This window comes from Anoplophora glabripennis, unplaced genomic scaffold (genome assembly GCF_000390285.2).
Source record: "Anoplophora glabripennis isolate ALB-LARVAE unplaced genomic scaffold, Agla_2.0 scaffold836, whole genome shotgun sequence".
NCBI lineage: Eukaryota > Metazoa > Arthropoda > Insecta > Coleoptera > Cerambycidae > Anoplophora > Anoplophora glabripennis.
Genome location: NW_019416915.1, coordinates 154,753 through 182,189, shown reverse-complemented (window position 1 = coordinate 182,189; position 27,437 = coordinate 154,753). Strand labels below are relative to the sequence as shown.

At 32.2% G+C, this 27,437-nt stretch overlaps 1 protein-coding gene across 1 annotated transcript in view; it reads right to left on the bottom strand.

Annotated features, from left to right (window-relative positions):
• LOC108912802 overlaps positions 1 to 26,765 on the bottom strand; it is a 30,487-nt gene extending 3,722 nt beyond the window's left edge. Inside the window, exons 1-6 of the mRNA XM_023455678.1 lie at positions 26,613 to 26,765; positions 18,694 to 18,845; positions 11,630 to 11,756; positions 11,365 to 11,508; positions 4,437 to 4,690; positions 2,612 to 3,491 (exon numbers count right to left, since the gene is read on the bottom strand). Of these exons, the coding sequence (XP_023311446.1) occupies positions 2,612 to 3,491; positions 4,437 to 4,690; positions 11,365 to 11,508; positions 11,630 to 11,756; positions 18,694 to 18,837 (1,549 nt within the window). The 5' untranslated portion in view covers positions 18,838 to 18,845; positions 26,613 to 26,765. The remainder of the gene's footprint in view (positions 1 to 2,611; positions 3,492 to 4,436; positions 4,691 to 11,364; positions 11,509 to 11,629; positions 11,757 to 18,693; positions 18,846 to 26,612) is intronic.
• Between the last annotated feature and the right edge of the window lie 672 nt (positions 26,766 to 27,437).

Here is a 27,437-nt window from a genome sequence, read left to right as displayed (position 1 = left end):
TTTGCATGGTCCCTGATCTCCCTAAGATATGTTTAAGTTTAAGTAATTGTGTAAAAATTCAGTTGATCAAATAAATCAATTTTGGTGTTAATCGGTTTGGAATACAAAAAAGTGTAAAGAAACAGAAAGTGAAGATAATACAATAGCGCATATGATGAACTATTTTATTTGCAATATTGTACAGGGTGATATATATTTTTTCGGCAAATAATGACCGATGATAAGTTTCTAAAGCTGGTAATTTTTTGTTTCATACCTACTGTCATAATAAATATGCACACCGAATTTGGTTAAATTATCTCAAGCGGTTTAGAAATTAAAAATTATTATTTTTTTTTATTTTTGACACGCTGTAGCTGGACCAGAGCTGTCCTAAGACCCCACATTTATGTAACAAAAACCCTTATTTTTGGCCACAGAATACGCCCCTGGATTTTTGACCTCTACTTAATAAGAAACACCTTGTATAATAATTATTGTGTAGATTGTTAATTGCCTCATTTTTTGTTTGTTATAACGTTTTGTTTCATTCATATAACATTCCGCTACAATTTTCTGTGCAGGTTATTGTTAATTATAATAAAATTATTTATTTAAAAAACAAAGGCCAACTTTATCATCTGTTATAAACTCAGATATAGAAAGCTAAAAATATACGGACCACTGATTTTATGATTCTACAGATCTAATAAAAAAATGCATGGAATAATTTCTGAAAATTTTAGAACTATGTTTTAACATAAAGCATTATCTTTGAAAGAAATAAAAATACTGTTTCAATTTATATTGTAAGAAGTGGTTATTCTGTAAGTTATTTATCATTGTTTTTTTGTCAATTAAAGAAATATTGCGGATTAAAATTCACTTTTGGTAGAAAAAAATTAATTAATAGATTATATAAATAAAGCCAGAGTCTACTGGACCATTTTAAGAATTTCAGTTTCATCTAACGAATTACACAAAATCGTCTTTTATTTTTTCTCGATAACGGACGCAGATACGAAAACATCATAAGAGAGCTTCTCAACAAAACATAAAATTCAATTTTGATTTTAGAATCTACCAGCGGCGCACCGCACAAAAGTTCAGGGGAAGAAAAGGTGGCATGACCGCGGAAAAATATCACTCCGTAGAATATCACGACCATTTGGTATGCTCAATGATGTAACCTATATTCCAAATTTGAGCTAAATATCTCAAAATCTGTAGGAGCTATAGAGAAAATACTAAAAAAATCTTAAAATTTCAACACCCTTTAGATCGGTAACGAAGCGTTTGCGGACTGATGTTTATATGAATTTTTAGTCATGTAATAATTCAAAGAATTACTCTCTCCCTTATTAGGAACACCCTGTATATTGGCATCAATTACTGTTTTAAACAATTTTGACTTATCGCTGCCTTTAATATATGTTTGGTTGCTTAACATTCACGTAGACTTCGGACTCTGTTGAAAATTCTGTATTATAAATATTGAATTTGGTATATTCACTTACACGTGCTAATTTTCAAGGGGAAAACTAAAAAATGTGCCATATTATACAGTGCTTTCGAAAAGTAACGAATAAATTCATTATTTTTTTTAAATTGAGAAGTTTTCGAAAAAATCCCCCGGCACGTCGATTTTGTTTTTAAAAAAGGCACTTTTTGACATACGACCCATATTTGTGACGTCATCGTTGTTCGAGATATGACGTCATCGACAATTTTTTTAAATAGCAACCCCCAATTTTGACCATGCCATTTGAAAGAGCGTGTCATTCTACATACACAGATCATGAAAAATTATGGTGTTACATAACAAAAATTTCAAGAAAATAATGTTTGAAGATTTTAAAATTTAATTTTCACAATACTGAAAATGATAATGATTATGTAAAAATCGACTAAATGGTGCACCTCCCCATTATGCAACACCTGTCCGTGCTTATTTAGATGAGCTGTTCCCGAATCGTTGGATAGGGAGAAGGGGGCCGATTGAGTGGCCAGCCAGATCGCCTGATTTGACACCCCTAGATTATTTCTTGTGGGGATACTTAAAAAGCAAAGTATACGTTACTAGACCGGTTAATTTAGAAGATTTAAAAGCAAGAATTCGTCACGAGATACATCGTATACCTCCTGAAGTTATTGATAATGTCCAAAAAGAATTTATTAATCGTCTTGGCTACTGTCAGGCAGCCAACGGTGCACAATTTGAACATTTAATTTAGTCGATTTTTACATAATCATTATCATTTTCAGTATTGTGAAAATTAAATTTTAAACTCTTCAAACATTATTTTCTTGAAATTTTTGTTATATAACACCATAATGTTTCATGATGCGTATATAGAATGACACGCTCTTTCAAATGGCATGGTCAAAATTGGGGGTTGCTATTTAAAAAAATTGTCGATGACGTCATATCTCAAACAACGATGACGTCACAAATAAGGGTCGTATGTCAAAGTGCCTTTTTTAAAAACAAAATCGACGTGCCTGGAGATTTTTTCGAGAACTTCTCAATTTAAAAAATAATGAATTTATTCGTTACTTTTCGAAAGCACTGTATTATGGAAGACTTGGGAAATCAAAACTTGAAAAATGTATTCTAGAAAATAATACTTACTTATTCTTCCTAATGCCATGCTCATTACACCTAATAAGAAAAATGTTCTATTACTCCAACCAATTTTATCCGCAATGAATGGAATGAAAAATCTAATTACTATATCAGTTATTCCAAGTAAAGACATAAATGTAGCTGTTTCGTATTTTTCAAACCCAAATTCCTCGAGTATGATTGGGGTGAGAATAGAAAAATTTAGTTCTGCAAAATTAGCAACTGTGATTCCTAACATAAGATTCACGTAAGTGAAATCTTTGAATAACTCAAAATCAAAAAATATGGATATCTTTTTAAGCAAACTTAGATTTTCAAGTTGTTGTGCTTCATCATCTTGAGGTGGTTCGTTATCTTTCTCTTTGTATGCTTCTAATTTTTTTGCTGCACTCTTTAATACTTCCTTTTCATTAGGATAATTTTTAGATATCTGTGATTGAACTGCTTTTTTATCGTCTTTTGATGCGTCATTTCCTAAATCTTCGACTTCCTCTCTAATAACTGGTTTACTTTGAGACATTTTTCTTTCTCTTTTTCTATATTCTCTGCCGTGATCAGCTAAATTATTGTAAGAAGGTCTTTTAGAGACACCTATCGAATTTTGTCCTGAAGTTTGTTTTATACCCTTATTCGAATGTAAAGAAAGCCTCGAACCAATTTGAGATCTGCTTTGCGAATACCAACCATCATTTGCTTTTATCATCATAGGAGTTCCGGGATCTGTTATTTCATAACCCGCTTGAAATGGATCATCTTCATTTCTAAGATATTGACTTGAAAAAATACTATGACTGCTTTTTCTTGACAGTTTTCCAGATTCCAATGTTTTGTTCTGATGGGGTTGTGGAAATTTTTCTAATAAATGAGATGTTTCTGGTCCGTCAGTCTGAAATTGTAATTATATTATCAAATATCTGCTTATTCAGTTTATTTATATAACTTCCTAATTTTAATCGTGGTGTTTTTACATGAGCAAACAGTTGCGATAAAAAAATTATTAGGTTAGGTTAGGTTCAGTAGCTTTTATCGTTTATTTATACTTTAATCAAATTTATTATTTCAAACTATCAGCCCACGAGAAAATATATTAACTGCACTTAATGGGAGAAGTTTAATTCTCTTCTATTTGGGAAAAGCTTGCAACGCGTTGACTGTCACAAAACATAGTGAATGAACAATTTCTGCCTAACGGTAACGAGACCATACGAAATAAAAACTGCTAAATGGGAGAAAAAGTGTAAAACTATTTACTGTTGTAGAGACGCAACTTTAAATAGAATTAAGATTTAAAGATGCGTTAGAGCAGTAGTATTGCTTGCACACTGGTTGTATATACATTATCGTCGGCTTGCCGATGATCAGGACGTTGACCATCAGCGCCTTTATGAAAAATGAATTCACATTTTGACGTTTTAATAATACAATAGAAAAATAAGAAAATGTATTATTATCTCTAATATAATATGTTTAAAGACAAAGATTTTAAACAATATTGATGATCAATTATTTTAATTGTTACATAAAAAAAAATTTATAATTCATGTTTGTGATGGCGTTTATCTGAGGATGGAATAAAACCCGAAACGATCGTAATAAAAATTGTAAAAAGAAAAAAAATATATTTTTATAAACAAAATATTTTACTTGTGACCAGTTTCCCAGAAGATTTTATCTTACATCTTACATGTATGATACGATATAGGAAAGAATAAAAAATCGGAAAAGAGCCCCCCACACCAGCCGCTACTGATGTCGAGTTTTATACTACGAACATACTGCGAATATACCTTCCCTGTTACTGCAAAATAATCTATATTAACTTTACTTTTACCTTAAAATTTGTATGCCATTCGACTGGATGAAGTAGAAGAGAACACACAAACGAGTGTAAGGCAAACCCCGAAAAAAACAGTAAGGTTCCTTCCATACCATATAACTCATTTAATACAACAATAATATAAGGCCATACAATTGGTCCTAGAGCGGTTGTAGTCCATGAAAATCCAGTTGCTATTCTTCGTTTTTCTTTGAAATAAGTATTTAGTGCCAATGCATTAGAAGACTGAGTAATTCCAATGCCAGATCCTGAAAAATAAAGGAAATAATTATGTAGGATAATAACACAGGCCCACAAAATTTGATCGATGCTCTAACCCGGAAACCAGAATGTATCTACTTTTCGGAAGGATTTTGGTGCGTTAAATTCGAATCCGATGTCCAAATTTTTCAATAATTGGTTTTCGAGATATCCTAGCCTAAAAGTGCCAAAATCACATTTTTTTACATATTTGAGGTTATATTACATGGATAGGTATTTTTTTGCTAAAACCATTAATGGGGTCTTTAAGTACTATACTTGCTCTTTAAAACGCACTTGGATATCTCGTTATCATTTTTCGTCCTCGAGAAATCGCATGTTGAAATTTAGTAGTTTGACTTATTTCTCGATTTTTGAATACCTATATTGACAACACACCACCACAAACCTAAATTCATCGGCACCCGGAAATAGGGATCTTACATGTTTTTGGGGTTGCTGATCATGAATATAAACTCCAGAATACTCCATCACGTCAAATTTTGCAGTAAAGTTAAAAAAAATGTCTAAAAATTCGATATATGACCGATGTTTTACGCATTATATCAATCTGGAAACACATTTACACGTAAAAGAGGCTAACACGCTCCTAAGCCCAGAATCCCTAACCCATAAACTGCAAACCTATAAACTCTAAACATCGAAAAATAAGGCAAACTACTAAATATCAACATGCGATATCTTAAAGCTGAAAAAATGATATCGGGATAAATCTAAGCGCGTTTTAAAAAGTATAGTACCTACTTTAATACCCCATTATTGGTTTCAGCAAAAAATATACCTTTCCATGTAACATTACCTCAAATGTGTCAAAAAATCACTACTTTGGCACTTTTAGATTAGGATATCGCGAAAACCAGAACCAGTTGAGAAATTTGGACCTCGCATTCGAATTTAACGTACCAACATCCTTTGGAAAAATATATTCGTGTTGTTGGATTAAAATCTTATCGGCCTGTGCAATCATTTATAAAGACTACATAGACATGCAAGGTGTTTACGAACTTGGAGATTTATTGTTAATGTGAAATAGATTTTACTAAAAAACCGCCCTCGTAGCAAAATCTTGCATAAGACACTTATACAAGACTGCTGTGTGCCTATTGCTGAAATCAGCATCCGGTTTACTGCAAGATTCATTGTGCAATTGTCTTGATCAAAGCTTTCAATGGATTTGATTCAGGGCACTTGAGCACAAAGGGGTAAATTAAAGCAAGTGACTATGTTGCAGACTTACATTAGAATTAAGTAAGACATATTATACTTGACTTATACTAATTCACCCCTTTGGACTCAAGTACTTTTGGTTAAGTCTGGTGCAAGTATTGTATAAGTATCTTGCATAAGAAACGATACAAATTTCAGCAATAGACACAAAACAATCTGACACAATTTGGCTATTTCAAGTAAACTTGAAACAACTTGTATTAGAATTGCACACGATTGTGCTACCAGGGTGGTTGCTAAAAGTTTACCTTGTTGCCTAGAATGTACATGTTTTTGTTGGTGGTGAAAAGTAAGTATATATTAGTGCACCGGCAGCAATAGCAAAAAAATTATACATTTGCGAAGAAATGTTTTGATATAGAAATTGTACCTAAACAATGAAAATTAAAGAAAAACGTGGATTAATTAATTTTTGTTGTCATATCCAAACCAAAATTGAAAAAGTCGTATGCCGTCATGAACAGAATCGAAAAAGCTTTAAAATTAGATGTCACTCAATATAGGGTGAAATTTAAAATTTAAGGATATTTTACACCCCTGGCTAAGGGGAGCTTCGTTGACACCAAACCTTACTCCATCATGTGTCCCCCTTGAAAAGAAAATCGCCGCGTCTCAGGTTTTTTTTTAATTCCGATATTTTCTTGGTGGGAAGTTTTAATTGCAATACCCTGTATACCCATGAGAGTTTAGAACCGGTAGATCAGGAAGTTTCACCGTCTGCCCTATGTTAGTGTAGTTAAAATTTTATAATATAATTCGTTCAAGCAAAGTTCGGTAATTTTTAAACGCACAAGTCAAAACGAACTACAACATAATTATACTCAAAATTTTTGAATGCACGCACGACACCTTCGAATCCAATTTTCGAGCACTCGCTGGAAAACACCTCAAGAAAATGAAATAGTGGTACGCAAAAACGGTCCAATTCCAGATACCAAGTGAATTGCGTATTGCTGGACAGCTTGGTACCTTGTGTTATCATCCGCCGCGCCATTGTCACATTGCTCGATATGAATTTTTTGAATTTAAGTTTGTTTCAACGCTAATTATATTTTAGAATAAAAAAGCATAAAGAAGTTCAAAAAAGTGATAAACATTGTATTTTATGGTATTCTATGCAGGCAGAAATGTCAATATTCCATAATTAGTTCAACTTGTACATCAATTTGGATATTTTAATAATTTTTTTCTCGGAAATGGTTGAATTTAGGAACTATGTCATATACGGTTTTTTTGTTTATTTTAATGTATTCTACCTGTTTGTTAAAATTAAGGCAGTCAAACTTCTAACACCCTGCATATTTGGTATACCACAAGGATCCACTCTTACAAAGTACAGAATTAATATTTTGCAGGGTCGGCAGTTCACCACTTATTTCAAAGTTTTACTAAAGGGACTTCAAAATTACTTGGATGCTGGTATTGAACCGTGCTTTAAATTTGATTGCTTTCAAAGAAAATTCAAACAGTGAGAACATGTCGATGGTAATAGAATTTTTGTATAGAAAAGGTTATTCATAGCTTACATACTATTAAGGAGCATCTGTGACTACAGATTTATTCATTTACGATCCTGAAGTTATTATGTATTTATATTCCATCAGTATAAAAATGCCTGTAAAGATCTGGAAATTTTGGATACTGTTTGTTTTCTACAACTAGAAAGGATGGAAGAAAATGTCGGACATGGTGGAGTTGCTGTACAATCATCTATTTCATAAAATCAACTAAATCTAAGTGGCAGTGGAAGGTACGGTCAATGTTCACAAACTCGACATGAGATGGAGCCAGCAGTAGATCAGACCGTAATCCAATCTGTCAATTCATTAGATACAAATGTTTCCAATATAGGCACCAACATGTTAGAGGGAAGTACTAGGTTTTAGACAAACAATGTAACGTTTGCAACAGATAAATCATTTAATAAAAATGTGTAGGAATAAAAGTGTATATGATAGTTTAGAAAATAATAAATAAATAAATAAATAATTTTATCGATATATTTTTATTTTATTTTAATACATTTTTCATAATACAAGAATTGAATGAACGCAATTCCACTCCGCTTACTGAATCACAAACATATTGTCAATACAAAATAAAATATTAGTCAAACATTAGAAAAGGATTACAGTCAACAAATATAACACAATAAATTGAATTTATTAATGATAATAAAAAATATTCCTGGTTTTCACCCATGAATGTTTCGTCAATTTATTTTTGATAAATCTGTTATTAAAATCTGATTATCAAACCTTTTGTACAAATTTAAAACATCACTGTCCTTCTACAAATGATATTTATAAGACTATAAAGATATGATATCACACGTTTATATAAACTTGGAAAACAGATTTATAAAATTGTTGCATTATCTCGCTCTTTATTAAAGATCTTGGAAATAGTGATTTTGAGAGTGAAATTCCGTTACAAATTCGTTTATTGAGATTAAATTTAAATGCTACTGATGAAAAAATGTATAAATTAGAACTTTTAAACAATTTTAAATGATACTGAAAAGCAGATTTTATTTGACACATATAAAACAGCACACACACATTAAACAGTATTATTCATTGGTTAAGATATATTAAAAATTTAAATAAGAAATAATAGAAATAATTATAGTTTGAAGTCTGAGTTAACACTACGGTAGGTCACGGAAAATCCAGTGACAGTTTTAAATTTTCTAAGATCAATCTGACAATTTTTTTCCTTTTTTTAAGATTTCGCAATTGTATATGGATTGCTCACTGCAGAAACACTACTACTCGCAGTATTCCTAGTTTGAATTAATAAAGAACCAAATGTGGAATTTTTACTGAAATCTACCGATATCGTTTAGCTGACTATTTACATAATGTTACGCACAACTTTTATTTTTTTATTAATTTCTTAATAAATATTATTCCCTCCGCTTATCTACTGCGTCTGACATAAGCGCCACTTCGTACTAGACTCTTCAGTGCATCAGCGCTCTTTAAACTTTACTTTGGTCCATAAAATGGGATCCGAATTTGTATGCGCAGCCCATAAGAGTCTTCACTTCTTGTATAAACTCCATAGTTCCAATACTGGTGGCGCTATATTAGTATTGTATAGAAGCATTTGATATTTATTTTTTTATCACTGGACCTATACGGTATGTCCATGGTTAGAGTGGAAAAGAGGAAAAATATTTTTATTTTTCATTGTACGAGAATAAAGCATTATTAATTAAAATTGTAATCAAGAATGTCTTTTTCTCGTAAAATGTACAATAAACATTTTTTACTGTCCGTTTCTATCAAAGTAGGCCGATTCATACACAAATTGAAATTATAATATAAATTTCAATTCTAAGCAACTTTCTTTAATAACTTATTTTTGAATTGTTAAAAATAAAGGCGGTTCATTTTTGAACGATTTTATATTTACCGATTTTCTGACCACCCTATACATGCAAGATGAAAGTTCTCCATGCCAGCCGCATTTTAAAGACAAGCAAAAATTTTAATCAAGAATGCCTTTTTCTCGTAACATGAAAAATTAAAATATTTTCCCTCTTTTCCACTTTAACCGTCGCCGTCGTGGACATACTGTATTGAGAAATCGCTTAAATATGAACATACTGTTGGGTTAGCGTATTATTTCGACTGGGGTCGTTGTTTATAAAACAACGATAAGAAGTGAAAGCGCGAAAATTCGGACTGAAAGGCAGGGACACGAGAGAGAGAACGACCAAAGACGACTGGCGAGGTGTGTTGTGTTGAGATACCTAATTTGGTCATTGTTTTATTCTCAAATAAAGTTATATTTGTGAAAAACTGTACAATACATATTTATTTATACCCCAAAACTCGTTATCTAATTGGTCAGAGCGAGAGCAACGTTCATCTCATTGGCTAAGCGTCCTGCACACACAAAACAGTGACACCATATTTTATTTATTTGTTTATTTGCGATGCAATTTCGCGTTTTACATGCGATCTTATGGCGATAAGCTATTACAAAAACAAGCTAAAAATGAAAAGAAAGCTGAAAGTTTATTTAAAAAAGTGTACGTGGCAAGGTCCTACGTAAAACTCGAATTTATAGAGCGAGTGATAGCTAGTGTTATCGTCACCATCCCCGCCATCGAGAGATCGGTGAAAAAGGTTTCGCGAATGTCGTAGTCATTTCGATTTTTACCCATGTTTCTAAATTTTCCATCAATCCTTCAAAAAGATCCTCGACAAGGCACAGTTCTCGCTAAATAATAGGAATCCATAGACAAACGATCGCAGACGACCTACTACGCAGTTTGGAGGACGTAAGGCGGATAACCACTTTTTCACCGACGTTTCGAAAATGTCCGGATTTATTTCCCCCGCAGAAGCCACACTTGCCACCAAACCGCCTTAGACGATGCCGTCGCGCATTCGATACTGCGCTACACCTTCCGGCCGCACAGAAAGGCGACGATTTTCCCCACACTTTTCCCGCCAAGCCGTTAAGAAGCCATGTTTGCTGCCGAAAGTCCCCTGTAGCAGACAACGAGGACGACGCATGTTCATCATTGCACCGAAGTGGCACCAACAGCACACAGGGCGCCAAAATTTTCAACACATCTTAAAAAAAATGGCGAAAATTCCCAGGAACTTCAAACTCGTACCCTAAACCGACCTCGGGTCAGTTGTAACCAAAGTTATTTTCAACCCTCCAACCCCCTAGAGACGTTCACAATCAACAAAGGTGCAATTTTCCAAACGTCAAAATTTCCGAAACCAGGCCGGACCACAACCGTGTTGGAACTCCAGGCACCATGCCGTTTTATAATTAATGTTCGGAACCTGAACAGTACCTACATGTTGTACGATCAAAATTTTCTCTAATGCGTACATACGCGCACACAACAAAGCTCTTAAAGTTTGTGCCTCGGTCAGTTTTAGCATTCGCATTCGCCTTCTAGAAAACACATTTTTGCAAAGCCTGTGATCGAAAATTACTAGGTCCATCCACAAAAGTAGGTATGTTCCTGCGTGTAAAAAACTTGCGTTTCGTGTAGTGTAAAATATAATTTTTTGTTCAACCTTAATACTTCGTACCTTGAAATCGAAACGTTTCCGAACACGTGTTTAGAGAAACTATTTTATTTATCTGTGGCGTGGAATCTGACCTTAAAATTTAATTAGAAACAAATAACTATAGATACACCTGTATAAAAAATATTCAATAAATTTATCAACTTAACCACATTGACTTTTGTTTAAATTATTAAGCTATACCTAATATTTTCTATTTTGATACAAATTATAAATATTAGAGTTACTTATTTCAAACTACAGTTCATTATGTAAATGTAAATAATTTAATAAAAAGTGTAATAATTTATACAAATAAATAAATACCTACATAAAATAAAAATAAATTAATCCGAATTAATATAATGAAATTTACAAAGTACACTCACCATAACACATCGCATAAAAAATTAAGTAAGTGACAAATGATTCACAAAAGGCACATAGGAATAAAGAACCTGCCACCAGACATGATCCAAACATAGCCACTTGTCTATAAGTAAATTTTCTGAATAACGGCCCATTTATTAAGCCTAAAAATAAAAATATATAAATTTTAGAAGTACCTAAATAGAAATATTTTACTGCAGTCTGCAGTTATCATATACACATATATTAAAATTGTAGGCCTACTAGGCTACATACAACACCTACCCATGCCAGCGTTGAAAGCTGAATTTAAGTTTATAATAGATGTTGTCTGAGTTTCGCTTATTCCGATTTCTTCAAATTTCCCTCTAAAAACTAAACCAAATTGTTGGAACATCGGAAATGTACTTAACTGGAAAAAAGTTTAAAAAATTATTATACATATGCCGCAGGTAATCTCTTACAAAATTATTGCCATTTGAGTTTTTTCATAGAAACGGTTCACCATTAAAAATCCAAATATCATGAAATAAAAATTTTGAACGAAAAATAAACGAATAGTAGTAGTGCCTTTTAATTATAAACTTTTATTTACCATCCTTTTATTTATAAGCTTAAAAGTACAGAAAACTGACAGTAAAAAATTTGTTTCTGATAACCAACTAACAATACTTACTGTATATTTCGATATTTTTTTACAAACCTGTCACACTTACATATGTACGTGTAAGATAGTATTTTTACACCCTATATTAAGATCCTCTAGTTAAAAAGAAACACATGCCCCGGCATGGTGTCTGGTATTGGTAAACAGCACGAGTGTCTAGTTAACGCCCAATGGCTTTGTTTAGATTATAAATTTTCAGACAGGATCTTTTACCTAAACTTCGAAAAAAGATCATTTTTACATATGACTGTGCTATGAAAACGTTGTGATTGTGCCACAATGGATTAGATATTAGGTGAGTTTTTTTCTTCTCCTATCTATTAGAAACTATGGCCTATTCATATAACTTGTGAGTTTTCTCATTGTACATACCTATTTATTACAAATAATAGCTTATACATATAACTTGTGAGTTTTTTTCACTTGGCGTACTTATTTAGTTGGAATAGAGTTTTCTTACAAAATGAGATGTCGTGCGTCTCAATTCGTCCAATAGAACCAGAGATATGGTAAAACTGGTGCGCGCGGAGACGGAAAATGTAAGATATTTGCACTAAATTTGTAGTAACTTTGGTTAAAGTTAATCTTTTTTTATTTTCAAAAAAGTATATGTTTGTTATGAGAAAACATAACTATTAACGCTTAAAAAATTGTACTAGCTATAAAAATAAACTTTTTACAGCAATTCAAACATTTAATTTCTTAATGACATTTAAACTGACCACATTCAGGCTTTGCGACCAAGTTTCTTGGATTCAGGAGGTCAAAATACTTAGGAACAAGTTGTTTGCAGCCGTGGCACTCTGATTGGCCACGGAACCCTATCTGGCTCCTAGACTATAACTGGACATATAGAATACAAAATTTAAATACATCTAGTTAATTTACTAGCTCCGAAACCGCCCTCAGTGATGACAACCCTGGCAAAAGTAGTTGCCGATGCCCAAGAGCATCTGGCTCGTAAACCCTAAAATTTCTATTGGAATATTTAGTCCAGTCATTGTAGACATGAAACAACCTGTTTCGGGAAAAAAATACTATTAGAAGTTTCTCGGCGGAATATTGTTCTGAAACGTGTTATAAACAAAATATCAAAAAATCAACTCGAGGCTAGTTAGGAAACTTTCTTTAAACAATGGTCAAAGTTATGGAAAAGTGGCTTTTTGACTCGTGTAAAAAAACTATTATTAATAGCGAAAAAAAGGTTATACAACAAAAAAGGTAGGTATTAAGCCTATAAAATGAGGTAAGTCCGATTAAATTCCGATAATTTATTCATGCGCAAGAGCTCAAAAATGGTAAAATGGCCGTTTTTTTCAATTGCTAATAATTAATGCAATATTCATGGCAGACACTTGTAATTCAGGATTTTTGAGGCTTTTTACACCCTTAATAAATGGTAAAAATTTCAACCCGAAAGCTTCATTGGTTTGGCGTTGGCGGAATTTGTTATCTAAGAAGATGCTATTTTCAATTGATTTTTCCCAAACTCAAAGGCGTTGTATAGTTTCGATCATTAGTTGTATGCATTAACTGAGAATTTAATTTTTCAAATTTAATTTGTTTAAAAATGACTGAAAAAATGTTAATATTTATTGAATTGTTAAGATAGGTAATTAATAATTACTATAAAATGAAATAGTAGCCTCTATAGTTTAGTTGGTACTATTTTTCTTCGAATTTAAAAAAAATCGTTGTTTTAAGTTGATTAGAAGCTGAGATAAATTTTTATTTATTTAATCGCAGAGACCTTAATTATTAATATTAAGAGCCGAAATTTGGCAAGAGTATACATTAAGAGCTATATTTTCATGTCCTACATTAACATTAAGGTGATTTCAACTATTTAATTGCAAAAAAGAAGATACCGGCGATGCGTTCTATTACTCGGTCTAGCGAACGCGTGGGGAGCGAGGCGGAGCATGCGCGCTACGCACCTGGTTGCGCGCAGGAAAATGATCGAGCGGCTTCAAATCGATGGAGCTGGAAAAATTAGACATATATATCGGTTAATAATGAACCTATCGAGATGATTCTTTTTTTTAGTTTGTGGTAGCGCGAAAATTCATGAGCATTGAAGCTATTGTATTAACATTATTTCAATCCGAGATTTAATTTTTTATTTAGCCTCGCTCTTCCCACTCCTTCGCTAGACCGAGTAATAGAACGCATCGCCGCTATCTTATTTTTTGCAATTAAATAGTTGAATTCACCTTAATGTTAATGTAGGACATGAAAATATAGCTCTTAATGTAGGTACTCTCTCCAAATTTCGGCTCTTAATCATTAAGGACACTGCGATTAAATAAAAAAAAAATGTCTCAGCTTCTAATCAACTTAGAACAACATTTTTTTTTAAATTCGAAGAAAAATAGTACTAACTAAACTATAGACGTTACTATTTCATTCTATAATAATTACCTATCTTAACAATCCAATAAATATTAACATTTTTACCACTTATTAAGGGTGCAAAGACCTTAAAAAATCCTGAATTAGAAATGTCTGCGATGAAAATTGCATTAATTATTAGCAATTGAACAAAACGGCCATTTTCGACCATTTTTGAGCTCTTGCGCATAAACAAATTATCGGAATTTAATCGGACTTGTCTTATTTTACAGATTTATCTAATACCTACCTTTTTTGTATAAACCTTTTTTCTTTATGAATAACAGTTTTTTTACGCAAATCAAAAAACCACTTTTCCATAACTTTGACCATTGTTTTAACAAAGTTTCCCAACTAGTCTCGAGTTGATTTTTTGATATTTTGTTTATAACACGTTTCTGAACAATATTCCGCAAAAAACTTCTAATAGTATTTTTTCCCCGAAAAAAAAGCTATAATGACTGGCCTAATTTCACAAAGCTCAAAATCGCCTCCAATCACCAAAGTCGCATCGGACGATACCAAGGGAGGTCACTGCTAGTGACAGAATGACCGCCGACGACGCGCGGTACCTACGCCTTAGTTCCAAATTTTGGGAAATAAAAATTTGAACTGAAGAAGGGCAACATAAAGATTAAAACAATAAACAACATCCCAGATACCAGTACGAGTCAAGCAGATTTCAAAAATCGCTAAACCCGAAGAGACAAAATGTCCAAATTTAGCAAAGATCGCTGCAGGACCCCGCGGAGCAATTAAGGGGGTGTTTGAATGTCTACTCTGGTACAACTCATTAGCCAGGGGCGGTACATTTTGTATGCTGAAAATTTATTTCTTATTGCATTATGTACACGTAACTGTATAAATTAAAATCTTATATTTTTATTCAAATATCACAAGTAAAGATTTTCTCAAATTTAAAATATTGTTAAAAAATTTTTACGAGCGCATTGCTCAAGGTTTAGATACTAAATCTAACCTGCAATCCGCCCAAGAGTTTCTGAGCCTTAGGGATACCAAATTCAAAGTATCAATCATCTCAGGACTTTCTTTATCTGCGGCGAGGATCATAAGGGATAAAAGAAGAAGCTTCTAAACCCTAGGTACTCTAAGGAGACCTACAAAAGTGCTTAGACAATGCAAATCCTACAGACCAGTAAGTAGGTAAGGAAAAGTTGACAAAGATAGCGATATAGATACCAGACTACTCATGCTCAAAAATATTTTAGTTCAGCTCAACTGGAACTTCCAGTGAAACCAGTGCCATTCCGAGGACGTATCCAGGTTATAGGCGAATAAATTAGAGCATGGACCTCGCCGCCGACCAAAAACCGACTAGCGCGAAGAGCTCTTCTCCTGTAACCATTGAAGATGATATCATGAGAGCAAACGAGCAGTGGACGAGAGCCCTAGCACTGCCTGCGGAATATGAGGATTTCGGTAGAAACGCCAGTCCTCAAAATATAGGTATGGAAAAAGTAAAACCGCGACATTTAACTATGAATTAACATTTCAATTTTCAATGCATCAAACACCAAAGACCCCATCTATACAGGGTCGCTGATATGTACGGAAACGGTCGATTATCTCCTAAAGTAAGACAGCTATCGAAAAATCATAAGACACAAACGTTTTAGGGATTTTTAAGATCTACTACAATAGAGAAAATTAGGTATACATGAGCAGCCTAAAAGTCATGACGAAACAAAGTTGCTTTTTCTTTAATTAGAATGTCGAGAAGAATTGAAATATGGAATAATATAAACTTTGTTACAGCCTCTATTCGAAGGGGAAAAAAGCATATATTGAAAATGAATTAAATTCGAATTATAAAAATTCAAAGCTTCTGTGGCAATCACTACGCAAATTGAATGTTCATAAAAAATCTAAATTGTTAAATATACCTGATGATCTGAAACATCCTGATTCTATAAACAATTTTTTTTATAAAGTCAGTGCACCGATTGGCAGCAGACCCAAATACAGTTACCTTCTTTAATAATAATAAATGTGAAAAAGTTACTGATAACTTTAAGTTTAAAACTGTGGACAAGAATATTATTTTATCAGTTCTAAATAATATTACAACCAATGCTTCTGGTGTGGATGGCATAACAGTAGAAATGCTGAAGCTATGTTTTCCTTTCTGTGGTGATGCACTTACACACATTATAAATTTTTCTCTAAAAAATAGCCTTGTGCCCATACGTTGGAAGCATGCGATTGTGACACCTATTCCTAAAAAAGATAATATTGCCTCATATAATGAACTAAGACCGATAAGTGTACTCCCTATATTTTCTAAAATACTTGAACGAATTGCATACAATCAATTAAAGGCTCACATTGATAGATTTAATATACTTCCTTGTAAACAATCAGGTTTCAGAAGAGGTTTTAGCACTGCTACTGCTCTTACTGATATTGTTGATGATATGTTACAGGCAATGGACAAATCCTTAGTAACAACACTTATCATGCTAGACTATTCTAAAGCTTTTGACTGTTTAAATCATGACTTGCTATTGGCTAAATTAAATTATTATGGGTTATCAACAGGTACCTTGGAGTGGTTTCGCATGTATCTATCAAATCGTCAGCAGCAAACTAAAGTAGTCGTAGGTTCGGATTCTATTTTTTCTAATTGTCTTGATATTTTGAGTGGCGTACCGCAGGGGTCTATTTTGGGTCCTTTACTTTTTGTCATTTACACAGCCGATATTCCTGGGGTAATAAGGAGTAATATACATTCATACGCAGATGATTGTCAAGTGTATTTATCTTTCTGTCCTGAAAATGTTGAATTATCCATAAATCAGATTAACGAAGATTTGAAAAACATATATGCTTGGTCTATCAGAAACGCGCTAAATTTAAATCCAGATAAAACAAATGTTTTACTCGTTGGAACCGATGGTCAGACAAATAAAGTAGATTTACACAACCAGTTATTTTTAAACAATATATCTCTGCCAATAAAAAATTCTTGTAAAAGTCTTGGGGTCACAATAGATAAAAACTTGTCTTTTAAATATCATGTTAATAATTTAATTAAGGCTGCTTATACCAGGTTGAAATCTTTGTACAAATTCAAATACATTTTAAGTACAAAAGTTAAATTGAAAATAACGGAATCTCTAATACTGTCTATGTTTGATTACTGTGACGTTGTATATGGTCCCTGTTTATCAGCGCACGATGCACATCGCATTCAAGTATTGCAAAATACTTGCATGAGATTTTCTACTAATCTAAATAGAAGAGACCATGTTACTCCCAGTTATTTTGAAAATGGTTGGTTGAAGATGAACATTAGGAGAGATATCCATTTTGCATGTTTTGTACAAAATATTATGATTAGAAATATCCCAGTGTATTTGAAAAATAAGTTAATTTTTGCGGCAGATGTTTATGACAGATCCAGAAGAAATCCTTTTCTTCTGCATGTACCGAGGCACTCCACCTCCATATTCAAAAAATCGTTTACTTATTATGCATCATCTTTATTTAATTCATTACCTTTTGAATTTAAAATGTTATCAAATATTACAAAATTTAAATCACATGTTAAAATATTTTTTAATAGCCCAGTGTGAGATCTATGTGTGATTTTTATGTTGTCGGCAATATTACAATATTATCTACTACCAAAATACAAAAATGTTATATAATAGTTTTAAATTAACAAAACATAAATTCTAAAATCAGTGTACTACTACTACGATGGCAATTGTTTGTAGATTTAATTTTAGGTTATGTTATATCCGATGTACTACTATGTTTTATTATGTATATTTTCAGGTTGGGCATAAGCAGCTTTAGCTGAGCCCCGCCTTAATAAAGACATATTATTATTATTATATTATTATTATATACAGGGTATTCCATTAAAGAAAAAGCAACTTTGTTCCGTCGTGACTTTTTGACTGATCCTGTACAATTAATTTTTCTTTATTGTAATAGATTTTAAAAAAACTCTAAATCGTTTGTATCTTACGATTTTTCGATAGCTATTCTAGTTTAGGAGATAATCGACCCTTTCCATACATATCAGCGACTCTGTATATGACATCGGCTGTTGATACCAACTACATCATAGCAATTCAAATTGGATAGTCTGAACATAATGTTTAGTTCACTATCACTGTTCACTTGTACTACTATGGCTAAAATACAAAATAATTGTTTTTTACAAAAAGAAAATAGGAAATGATGAAAATCAATAGGTACTAAGTTTCATTATTCAGTTTTTTGTTAGATAAATAGCAAATAGAAAATAGTAGGTACTTACGTTACTGAAACCACAAGCGAAAACAATAAGCCATCCCCAACCGCCATCGGGAGGCACAAAATTGGGGTCTCCTACTTTTAGTCTTCTCGGTTTTGATTTTTTATTTTCAGCAATAACTATCTTTTCGCTGGATTTTAGAGCCATTCTTGTTTCTGTAAACAAAATGTGCATCTAGTCAGTTTTAACATGACTTAATATAACAAAATTAACTTTGTACATATTTAGAATAATGTAACCACACTCTTTAACTTTGGTTTTTGTCAGATTCTAGTAACGTTTATTACAACGGATTTTGCAAATTTTGGTGATTTTTATTTGCAATAATCACTCGTATTTGTTTAATTTGCTTTGTTAAATTTAAAATCGAATTTGTTTCTCACTTCTGTTTGCTAGAACTTCAGTTTTGTAAATGAGCATCATTCTATCAGAACTTTTATTTTTCGCGTGGTCAGCTAATGCTTTTGCAATTTTTTCCTAGTTTTTAATTGTAATTTTTTATTGTAGATGTGCCTATTGAGCTCAAGTTTATTTAGTCACATTCAGGGTGATGTTTTGTTTACATTGGCTACTGTCCAGCTAGCACTAAAAGTGATGGGAGACTGAACATACCCTACAGGACTATGTTGGTGAGGCGACTCTTGTCGGCCAAGAGACTTAGTGTAACCAGATCACTAGTTCCATTTTTGTCATTTTTTCATGTCATTTTTGTAAATTTGATTGTCATATATAAGTAATTTTAGTCTTCCGATTTACTAACTTTTTATATTAAGTATTTTGTCTAACTTATTTGTAATTTAACTTGCACAAAAATTGCAACTTTTCAATCTAATTTTTAATAGATGTATGAAATATTAACTATTTTTTATTATACCTTCTAAATTTGTCAAGAGGACTTAATTATCTATTATTACAAAATAACCTGGTACTTAATTAGTGACGGTATGTTTTTATCATTGTATTTTATGTATGTATAGGCTAGGCATTAATGTTTATTGTCTAAAGCTTTAGTAGAACGCCTATAAGCTTGAGGAGCTTTGTTTACTGCGCCTCCTGGAAGGGCTACTGTATGACAGCTCTAAGGCCGCATTTCACTTTCGCCTGCAATCGCGTTTGAAAATAACAGCCCTGTATACCAGCCCAGTATGAGAGTAGTCATTGTTGCACTACGTTTTGGACCCGACAGCCTCAGTGAAGTTCGGTCTTTAGAGTAGAAGTATATGGCAGCTTGGTATTTTTGTGGCTTCACGATCCCGATAGGAAACGTGAATGATTTTTTTTAATCCGCTCGGAACCTGTATTATAACAGTACCGTATATATCGGTACCTTGAAGTACATCATTCTTCATCTCGTCTTTAGAAAAAAGGAATTCTATCTTTCTTGACATATTTTAGATGATTGTGCTTCCTTAAACGGCAGTTATCTGTACATATACATTTGATTTAATATAATAATAGTAGTTTAATATAATTTCATGTCACTATGAATACAAAACACATATGCGTACATATACAGGGTGTCCCAGAATAACGTGTACAACGGAAGACCACAGATTTGTGGGTTTAAAATAGGCAGATCTAGGCTAATTCACTCATATATGAAATCGCTTAGTTTAGCCGCTAGATGGCCTCAAAGTTGGTGAAAATTTTTTGAATTTTGTAAATAACTCGAATACCTGTTAATCAATTTTGATTATTTTTGAAATGTGGACTTTTGCTTTCAATCTACACATTTTGGTGTTATACAGAGCGTTTCTTAAAACCTAGAACACCTACAAAATTGATGTATGGTGATAATATCCGTTCATAACTTTTCCTCTTTTGGGCAATAATGGCAACCATTTTTTATCTATTTGGATTTTTTTGCGCCTCTTATAGAATTTTGATTAAATGAACGGTTTGGGTACAAAAAAATATTTTTTAAATGCATACATTATCGTGCCGCGAATATTACAATACTTAACAAGTGCTAGTAGCTACTAATTTTGTAGGTTGACAGTAATTTCAATCTGATCTTTAAGTCATTGTGCCTGACAATTCTTAATGAGTGTTTACGACCATAAGATATACCACCTGTTACTTCATTTTTCGATATGGATATAAACATGGAGTCAATACAATCACAATCAATCATTTGTAAATTACCTTAACTAAAAACGTTGTGATTTAAATGCTAATACAGTTGGGTCAGTTAGTGAAATTTTATGTATATTCTTCCCCCTGTCGTCCCTGATCCTGATTTGTGACCTTGTTACGTAAGTGGCCTTAAAAATATATCTTGAAAACAGTTTAGTACTGCTGCAAAACCAAACCTAATATTTACACTATTAAAAAAAAAACATATTATTTCCGATAACCGATAACAATATCACATTATGTGATATCAAAAAATAAAATAAAATAGAGAATATAAATTCAACAACTTTTAATCTTATCTCGTAATCATTATACAAATGTGATATTTTAAATGGATACACCCTGCTCGCTTAGAACATTCAGTCATTTTTTTTTAGTATGCGGTAGGTACTCTGAGAAACCATTTTTATAGAAAGAAAGAATATCTTAATTTCATGGCATCTCTGACGGAAAAGACCAAGTGAAAATAAATTTAGTTTCTTTATTAGAGATTTTATTTGAAAAAAATATTATTAATTCTAATTTGTCATATTATCTCGAATAGATCTATATCAATGTTCATTACAGTAGCGTTCACTATAAACAGATACGTTAAAATTAATTCAATTCATCGAACTCTCAAAACAATGACATCAGAAAATTTATTATTAAATAAAACACATAACGGAATATTATAGATTTGTACAGTGCCTTCATTAATGTTCGAGTCCCACGTGACCAGATTTGTTTTGGCGCTCAATAAATTTGACTTTCTTAAGTTGGCATTTTAGAAATTATTAAAGAAAACTTACCAACTAGGACCTTAGATGAAATGTCAATCCAGAGGCGTTCGTAACCTTTTATGTTTAATGCCTGTTCTTGTTTGTATAATTTAGCAGTATTTACCAGCATTTCTGTGCTTTTCTACAAATTAATCTTTGTCTGTTGAGTAGAAAAAAAAATGTTATTTTCATTTTTAATGTAAGTTAAATGAATATTTATATTTTAAGGTTATCTATATTTTGTTACTTTCTTATTTCTTGTAAATTTGTGTAGAAATGTCTTTTACACCGGAACAAGACGCATTTATTTTGACAGCACATTTTCGCAGTGGTACACGGAACGCAGATGGAACCAGGTCGTACTCTTTGCAATCCTACATGGAACAATTTGTTAAAACCTTCCTGCTGCTAATATCGTATATGGTGTGTTTAAAAACCACAAATTAACCCTTGTTAAAAGATATGAAGAAAAACACTGCATTTGCAAGGGCAAGTGATAGACAGATTTACTGTTTTAACAAAAAATGTTGTTGAAGATATTCGACAACAAATGGTGTGAAGTCCTAAGAAACCTGTTTCGCAGTTATCTACTCAAATCGGTACTGTGATATATCTAATATAGTTTAAATTTTGTAAATTTTTTAACATAAAGCTGTTAAAGTTAAAAAATAATTAATAAAATAATTTTGAAAAATTTTGATTAAAATTTAAATAATTATTGTACATTTTATATTGATAATATAGCATAGCATAGCATTTATCTTGGTTATGTAAATAGTCACAATTATAGAACTTGGGCCCCAGAAAATCCGCACAATTTTATTGAAAAAACGTTACATCCTCAAAAGTTCGGTATGGGTAGCAGTTTCAAGAAGAGATATAATACGTCCAAGTAATAAATTGAGAACAATACCGTCACATTTTACCCGGGCATGGCGATCTCGAGGAGTTGTTTACTTATTCCTCTGAGATGGCGATAAACTGCAGCATGGGTATTTTCAACAAGATGGAGCTACAGCACATACTGCAGCAGAAACTATCTTCAGGAATTTTATGGTTATGGTGAAGATTGGTTACATCCTCTTCAAGCATTTGAAGAACTGGAAGCAGTAATTGAACGTGAAATAAACATTATAACTCCGATTAATCGTGAACACGTTTTTGAGTGCATAAAACATAAAGTAAATATATGTTTGGAAAACGAAGATGGTCATTTTGAATATCTACTTATTATAAAGACAAAGGAGGAGGGCCCCTAAGGCCGGTTTTCGGCCCCTTTTGTCTTTTTAAAAAAAAAAATTTACTCACGTTAATAAAGCACCCCAGTGAGAGGCAAGGGGACTCACGTTAATAAAGCACCCCAAAAGAAACAAATACCTACCACGTCCATGTCGTTGTTTCTGGGTAACGCTAAGAGTAGTTTCAATAAAATCAGCGGGGTGGAGGGGGGGCAGAGTATGAGCGAATTAATATGTAAAAGGGCTCAAGGGTAGTAGTCTGACAAATAGTTAGTCACAAGGCGTTTATGCTACCCTATTATTTTATCATAGGGACTGTGGTGTGAATAAGATGGAGTAAGGGGTATTTGAGGTTCCGTTTAGGGTCAAATCGACTGTTTATCCTATACTTACTGGCCGAAAAAAAAATTTTTTTTTTTAATAAACAAAAGGGGCCGAAAACCGGCCTTAGAGGTCTTCCTCCTTTTAGAAAGAGAGAAAAAAAATCTGAAATTCGACTATTATTTTCCTTTAGCAAGAACTTCCTGGGGCTGTCGAAAAAGTATCAATTAATACTGCTCGTTACAGCCATTTGGTGAGAGATCATTTAAATCAAGCATTTCCAAACCGTTAGATTGGTCGAGGTAGTCGCTGTCCGGATTTTAATCCATTAGACTTTTACTTTTGGGGCCATTTGAAAGGAACACCTAATACGGGAGCAAACTTTGGCGTAGAATAAAACACGCCGTACATGTTAGACGTTTCGTTTTCTATTCTCAATAGTTTCATAAAACGTTTAAGAAAATGTGTCAAAGAGAATGGGGAATACGTACACTTAGAATACCTATTTATCATTAGCAGACTTTTTATTTTATTATGGATACGCGTAGTTATTTCCAAAAAATATGGGGTACCTATGTGTTAGTAAATATTTTCTGTAATATCTTCATAACCGAGCAAAATTTCGACTTTTGATAGGTATACATTTTTTGTGTAGAATAAAATTCTCTACCTGTTTCTGATGAGCGTATAAGTTTAAACGTACAAAAAAGTTACAGAAGAATATTCACAAAGGGTTGTAGTAAAATAAACGCCCTGTACGATTTAACCTAATAGGAACATAATGACTGCATACTTCATGAAGAGAAACTAAGCAACAACAAATTTTGCTCGAATCGGTGAACTAGGTTCTGAGTTCTGAGGGTCTGAGGAGAAAACACGAAATAAAAAAAGAAAGTTCAACACCTGTAACTTTCTTCGTTTAAGTAAGTTTGGTTAAATCGACATCATTTGTGTTCTAGATTTTACTCTTGAAGTATGTAACATTCGTTAGGTGACACCCTGTATAATAATTATGACTGTCCTTATTGCATAATCTGTTTGTAGTAAAAAAAATTATTACGGTGTATTAGCTAGCTTACTGGAATTTTTTAATTTGGTATTCCATGATTTTTATTTTATTATTGTGGTTATAAAACATATTTTAAAATCGTATAACTTTACATTCCACGTTAATGCATTATTCATTACATCTTTTTCGCAACTACGCCCTTTAACTTTGGGATTTATATAAATATAAAGCAAAAATTATGTAAATACGTAAAAAATTATGTTGACTAACATTTTATTTTAAGGTTAATGATGAAACAATATAAAAATTTTGGAAACAGTTTCTTCATTGTAATCTTTGCATGAAAATCCATATGGTATTTAAAAAGTGAGTGTTCCATTAATTAAAAATATACATATTAAAAAATAATTTGCAAGAAGTGTTATTTGGGAATTGTTTTCTTGGATAATTTTTTTGTGACATTCACTACCTACCTACACTTTAATTATCTGGATATTCTGTCATTGATATAAAATTAACATAATTTGAAAAATAACTATTACTGAATCGAAAATATCACATTACAATTATGTGAAACATATATTCGGCTAGAAGTTTACTAATGCAAATTTCGAAAGAAAACTTTGTTCTTGTACCAAATGCACCAATAAATTAATGTTCATTGTATAATAGCCTTATGAATAAGCATTCTAAGGTTAGTAAAAAATTGACTCCTATAGCAACATAAGCTCTTGTCTTTGATGTTCATGCAATGTTGAAAATTTGTGATGGAAGGGATGCTCTTTTATTGCGTGTGGATTTTCTTCGCTCCACACGTGAGAGTTTTTCCAATTAAAAACACCTCCACGGGTAAAAACAGCTTCATCTGTAAAAGCAATTCTCCCGAGAAAAGTGTGATCTCTGTTATGTACATAGAGAAATCGTTCGCAAAATGTTATTCTCATTCTCAGCGGACGGTCTGGTTTAAGCAAATTTTGTACAAGGTGAAAATGGAAATATTGTAACTGCTGCGTGTAAGTTGAAACGGTTTTCAGGTCAACTTTTGTAACTGCTGACTAACGACGAATACTAATTTCATGATTTTCTTCTACTCTTTCTAGAATTTGTTCTTCGTCTTTGAACGTGATTTCGTGAATTAGACCGAAAGTTTCCAGTTTCTCTTAATCTGGCGAATAAAGAAGCAAATAATGTATGCGAGAAGGCTGTCTGCGATTCAGATAAAGTTCTTCATATATGCCCTTAAGAGCGCGTCCACTTAAATGTTTCTGTACAATACCACTATCATGTCTCTCATTTCATAATTCGTAAATTCATTGTGACAATATTTCATTGTGACAATATTATATCTTTACAACCGAGCATAATTTCGACTTTTGATAAGTATACTTTTTTTGTGTAGAATAAAATTCTCTACATATTTCTGAAATGTGTGTAAAAATTTAAACGTATAAAAAAGTTAGAGGAGAATATTCACAAAAGGTTGTAGTAAAATGAACATAGGAACATAATCACTGAATACATCATGAAGAGAAACTAAAGTAACGTCAAATTTTGCTCAAATCGGTGGATTCTGAGCTAAGGAGAAAACAATAAATAAAAAAATAAACTTTAACACTCTGTAACTTTTTTGCGATATTTTTCGATTAAGCAAGTTTGGTTAAATCGCCACTATTTTGGGTTCTGCATTATATCCTTGAAGTATGTAACATTCGTTATAATTGTATAACTATAATTATTAGGTATCATAAGTGTTTAAAATTCACAAAACCTCTACTAGGAGCATGCGTAGGTATAGCAAATACACGATGTTGTAACAACATAAATTTTAGAAAATTAACTAAAATGTGTAGGTATGTTGAACACAACGTATTTTTAATTTGTATATTGGTATTGTCTATTCAAAACATATTATTAGTATTCGAAATGATATTATTTACATTATATGATACTGTAAATAAATCGGTCTCAGTGAATGCTGAGTGAATCCAATGAGTGAAGTTATTGAGTACATTTTCGGTCAATATTGGGCATTTTGGTAATTTTACACATTTCTTATAATATTTGAACTAAAACTGAGTTTCACTCAAAAAATTTTAGTTGTACTCGTACTAATAGAGGAAGTGAAAATAAGTCCAACTTTTCTTACAGTGTATATATGATAAATATGCTCTTTACTGGAAATTGATTTTCTATTAATAACAGTGTTTTGCTGTGGTGTTTTACCATGAGCAATATTTGATAATCTAGGAACTACGACTAAAGTATCTAAAGTTCATTATTACATATCATTTACATTACGTAAAATGGGAGATTTATCAAGGAACTATTATATTGCTAATTATTTGTTATGTATTTGCATTATTTGGGAATATGTATAATTATTTGCAATCGCGAATTGTACGTATCATGCGCCGTATCATACGCTACTATTAAACTTATTTGTCATTATGGACTTACTTTGTCAAAAAGAAAATGTTGTCCTGCAGCTTATTCAAATTAATTTGTTCAACACATATATATGACACACTCGTAAGAACACTAACTGAACGCATGTTTTAAACTCGGCATCGAGATTATCAAGAGCTTAAATACTTCTCCGTTTGAATCATAAAGCAGTACTCACATAATCTTAGTAGGTAATGTTTTTATTTTTATTGACGCTATATCTGTCAACCAGTGATTTAAATTATAATTCCTCCAGCGATAGCATTAGCAGTTTTTAATCTAACACACTTTTATATAGCAGTTTTAAAGTATACCTATTGACCCATACTGGAACTGAAAAATGTACAAATAAATATAAGTAAACTAAAATATTTTATAAATAATGTTTGTTAAAAAAAAGTGCCATCGTTCCTGAGTTAAAATATATAAATTCTAAACTAAGAACAATTAAACTGAAAGAAATCATCCGATTGAGACGCTTTGCTAGGATATTCTAGCTACTAAAATGCGTTTCGCTGTAATGTGTTTGCTACCGCAACAAATAAATATGTTGTCTCTACTTATTAACAGTTTACTTGGAATAACATTTTATTCAGTTGTCGATCCGTCTCGAATGAATTGCTTCCCTGGAGAAAGTGAATTTACTTTCTTGAAATTTATTCAGTTGCGAATGTGAATTCTTATTTGTATTAAACTAATGTTAGTGTAACTGAGTCCTAATTTAAAATTTCCCAGAATAAACTGGAATTTGTCTCAGTGCACTTGCGTATACGTTGACCGTTTACTCCCACCTGTAGCTAAACCCCTCTTCTTTTCTCTTCACCCAACTTCCAACTT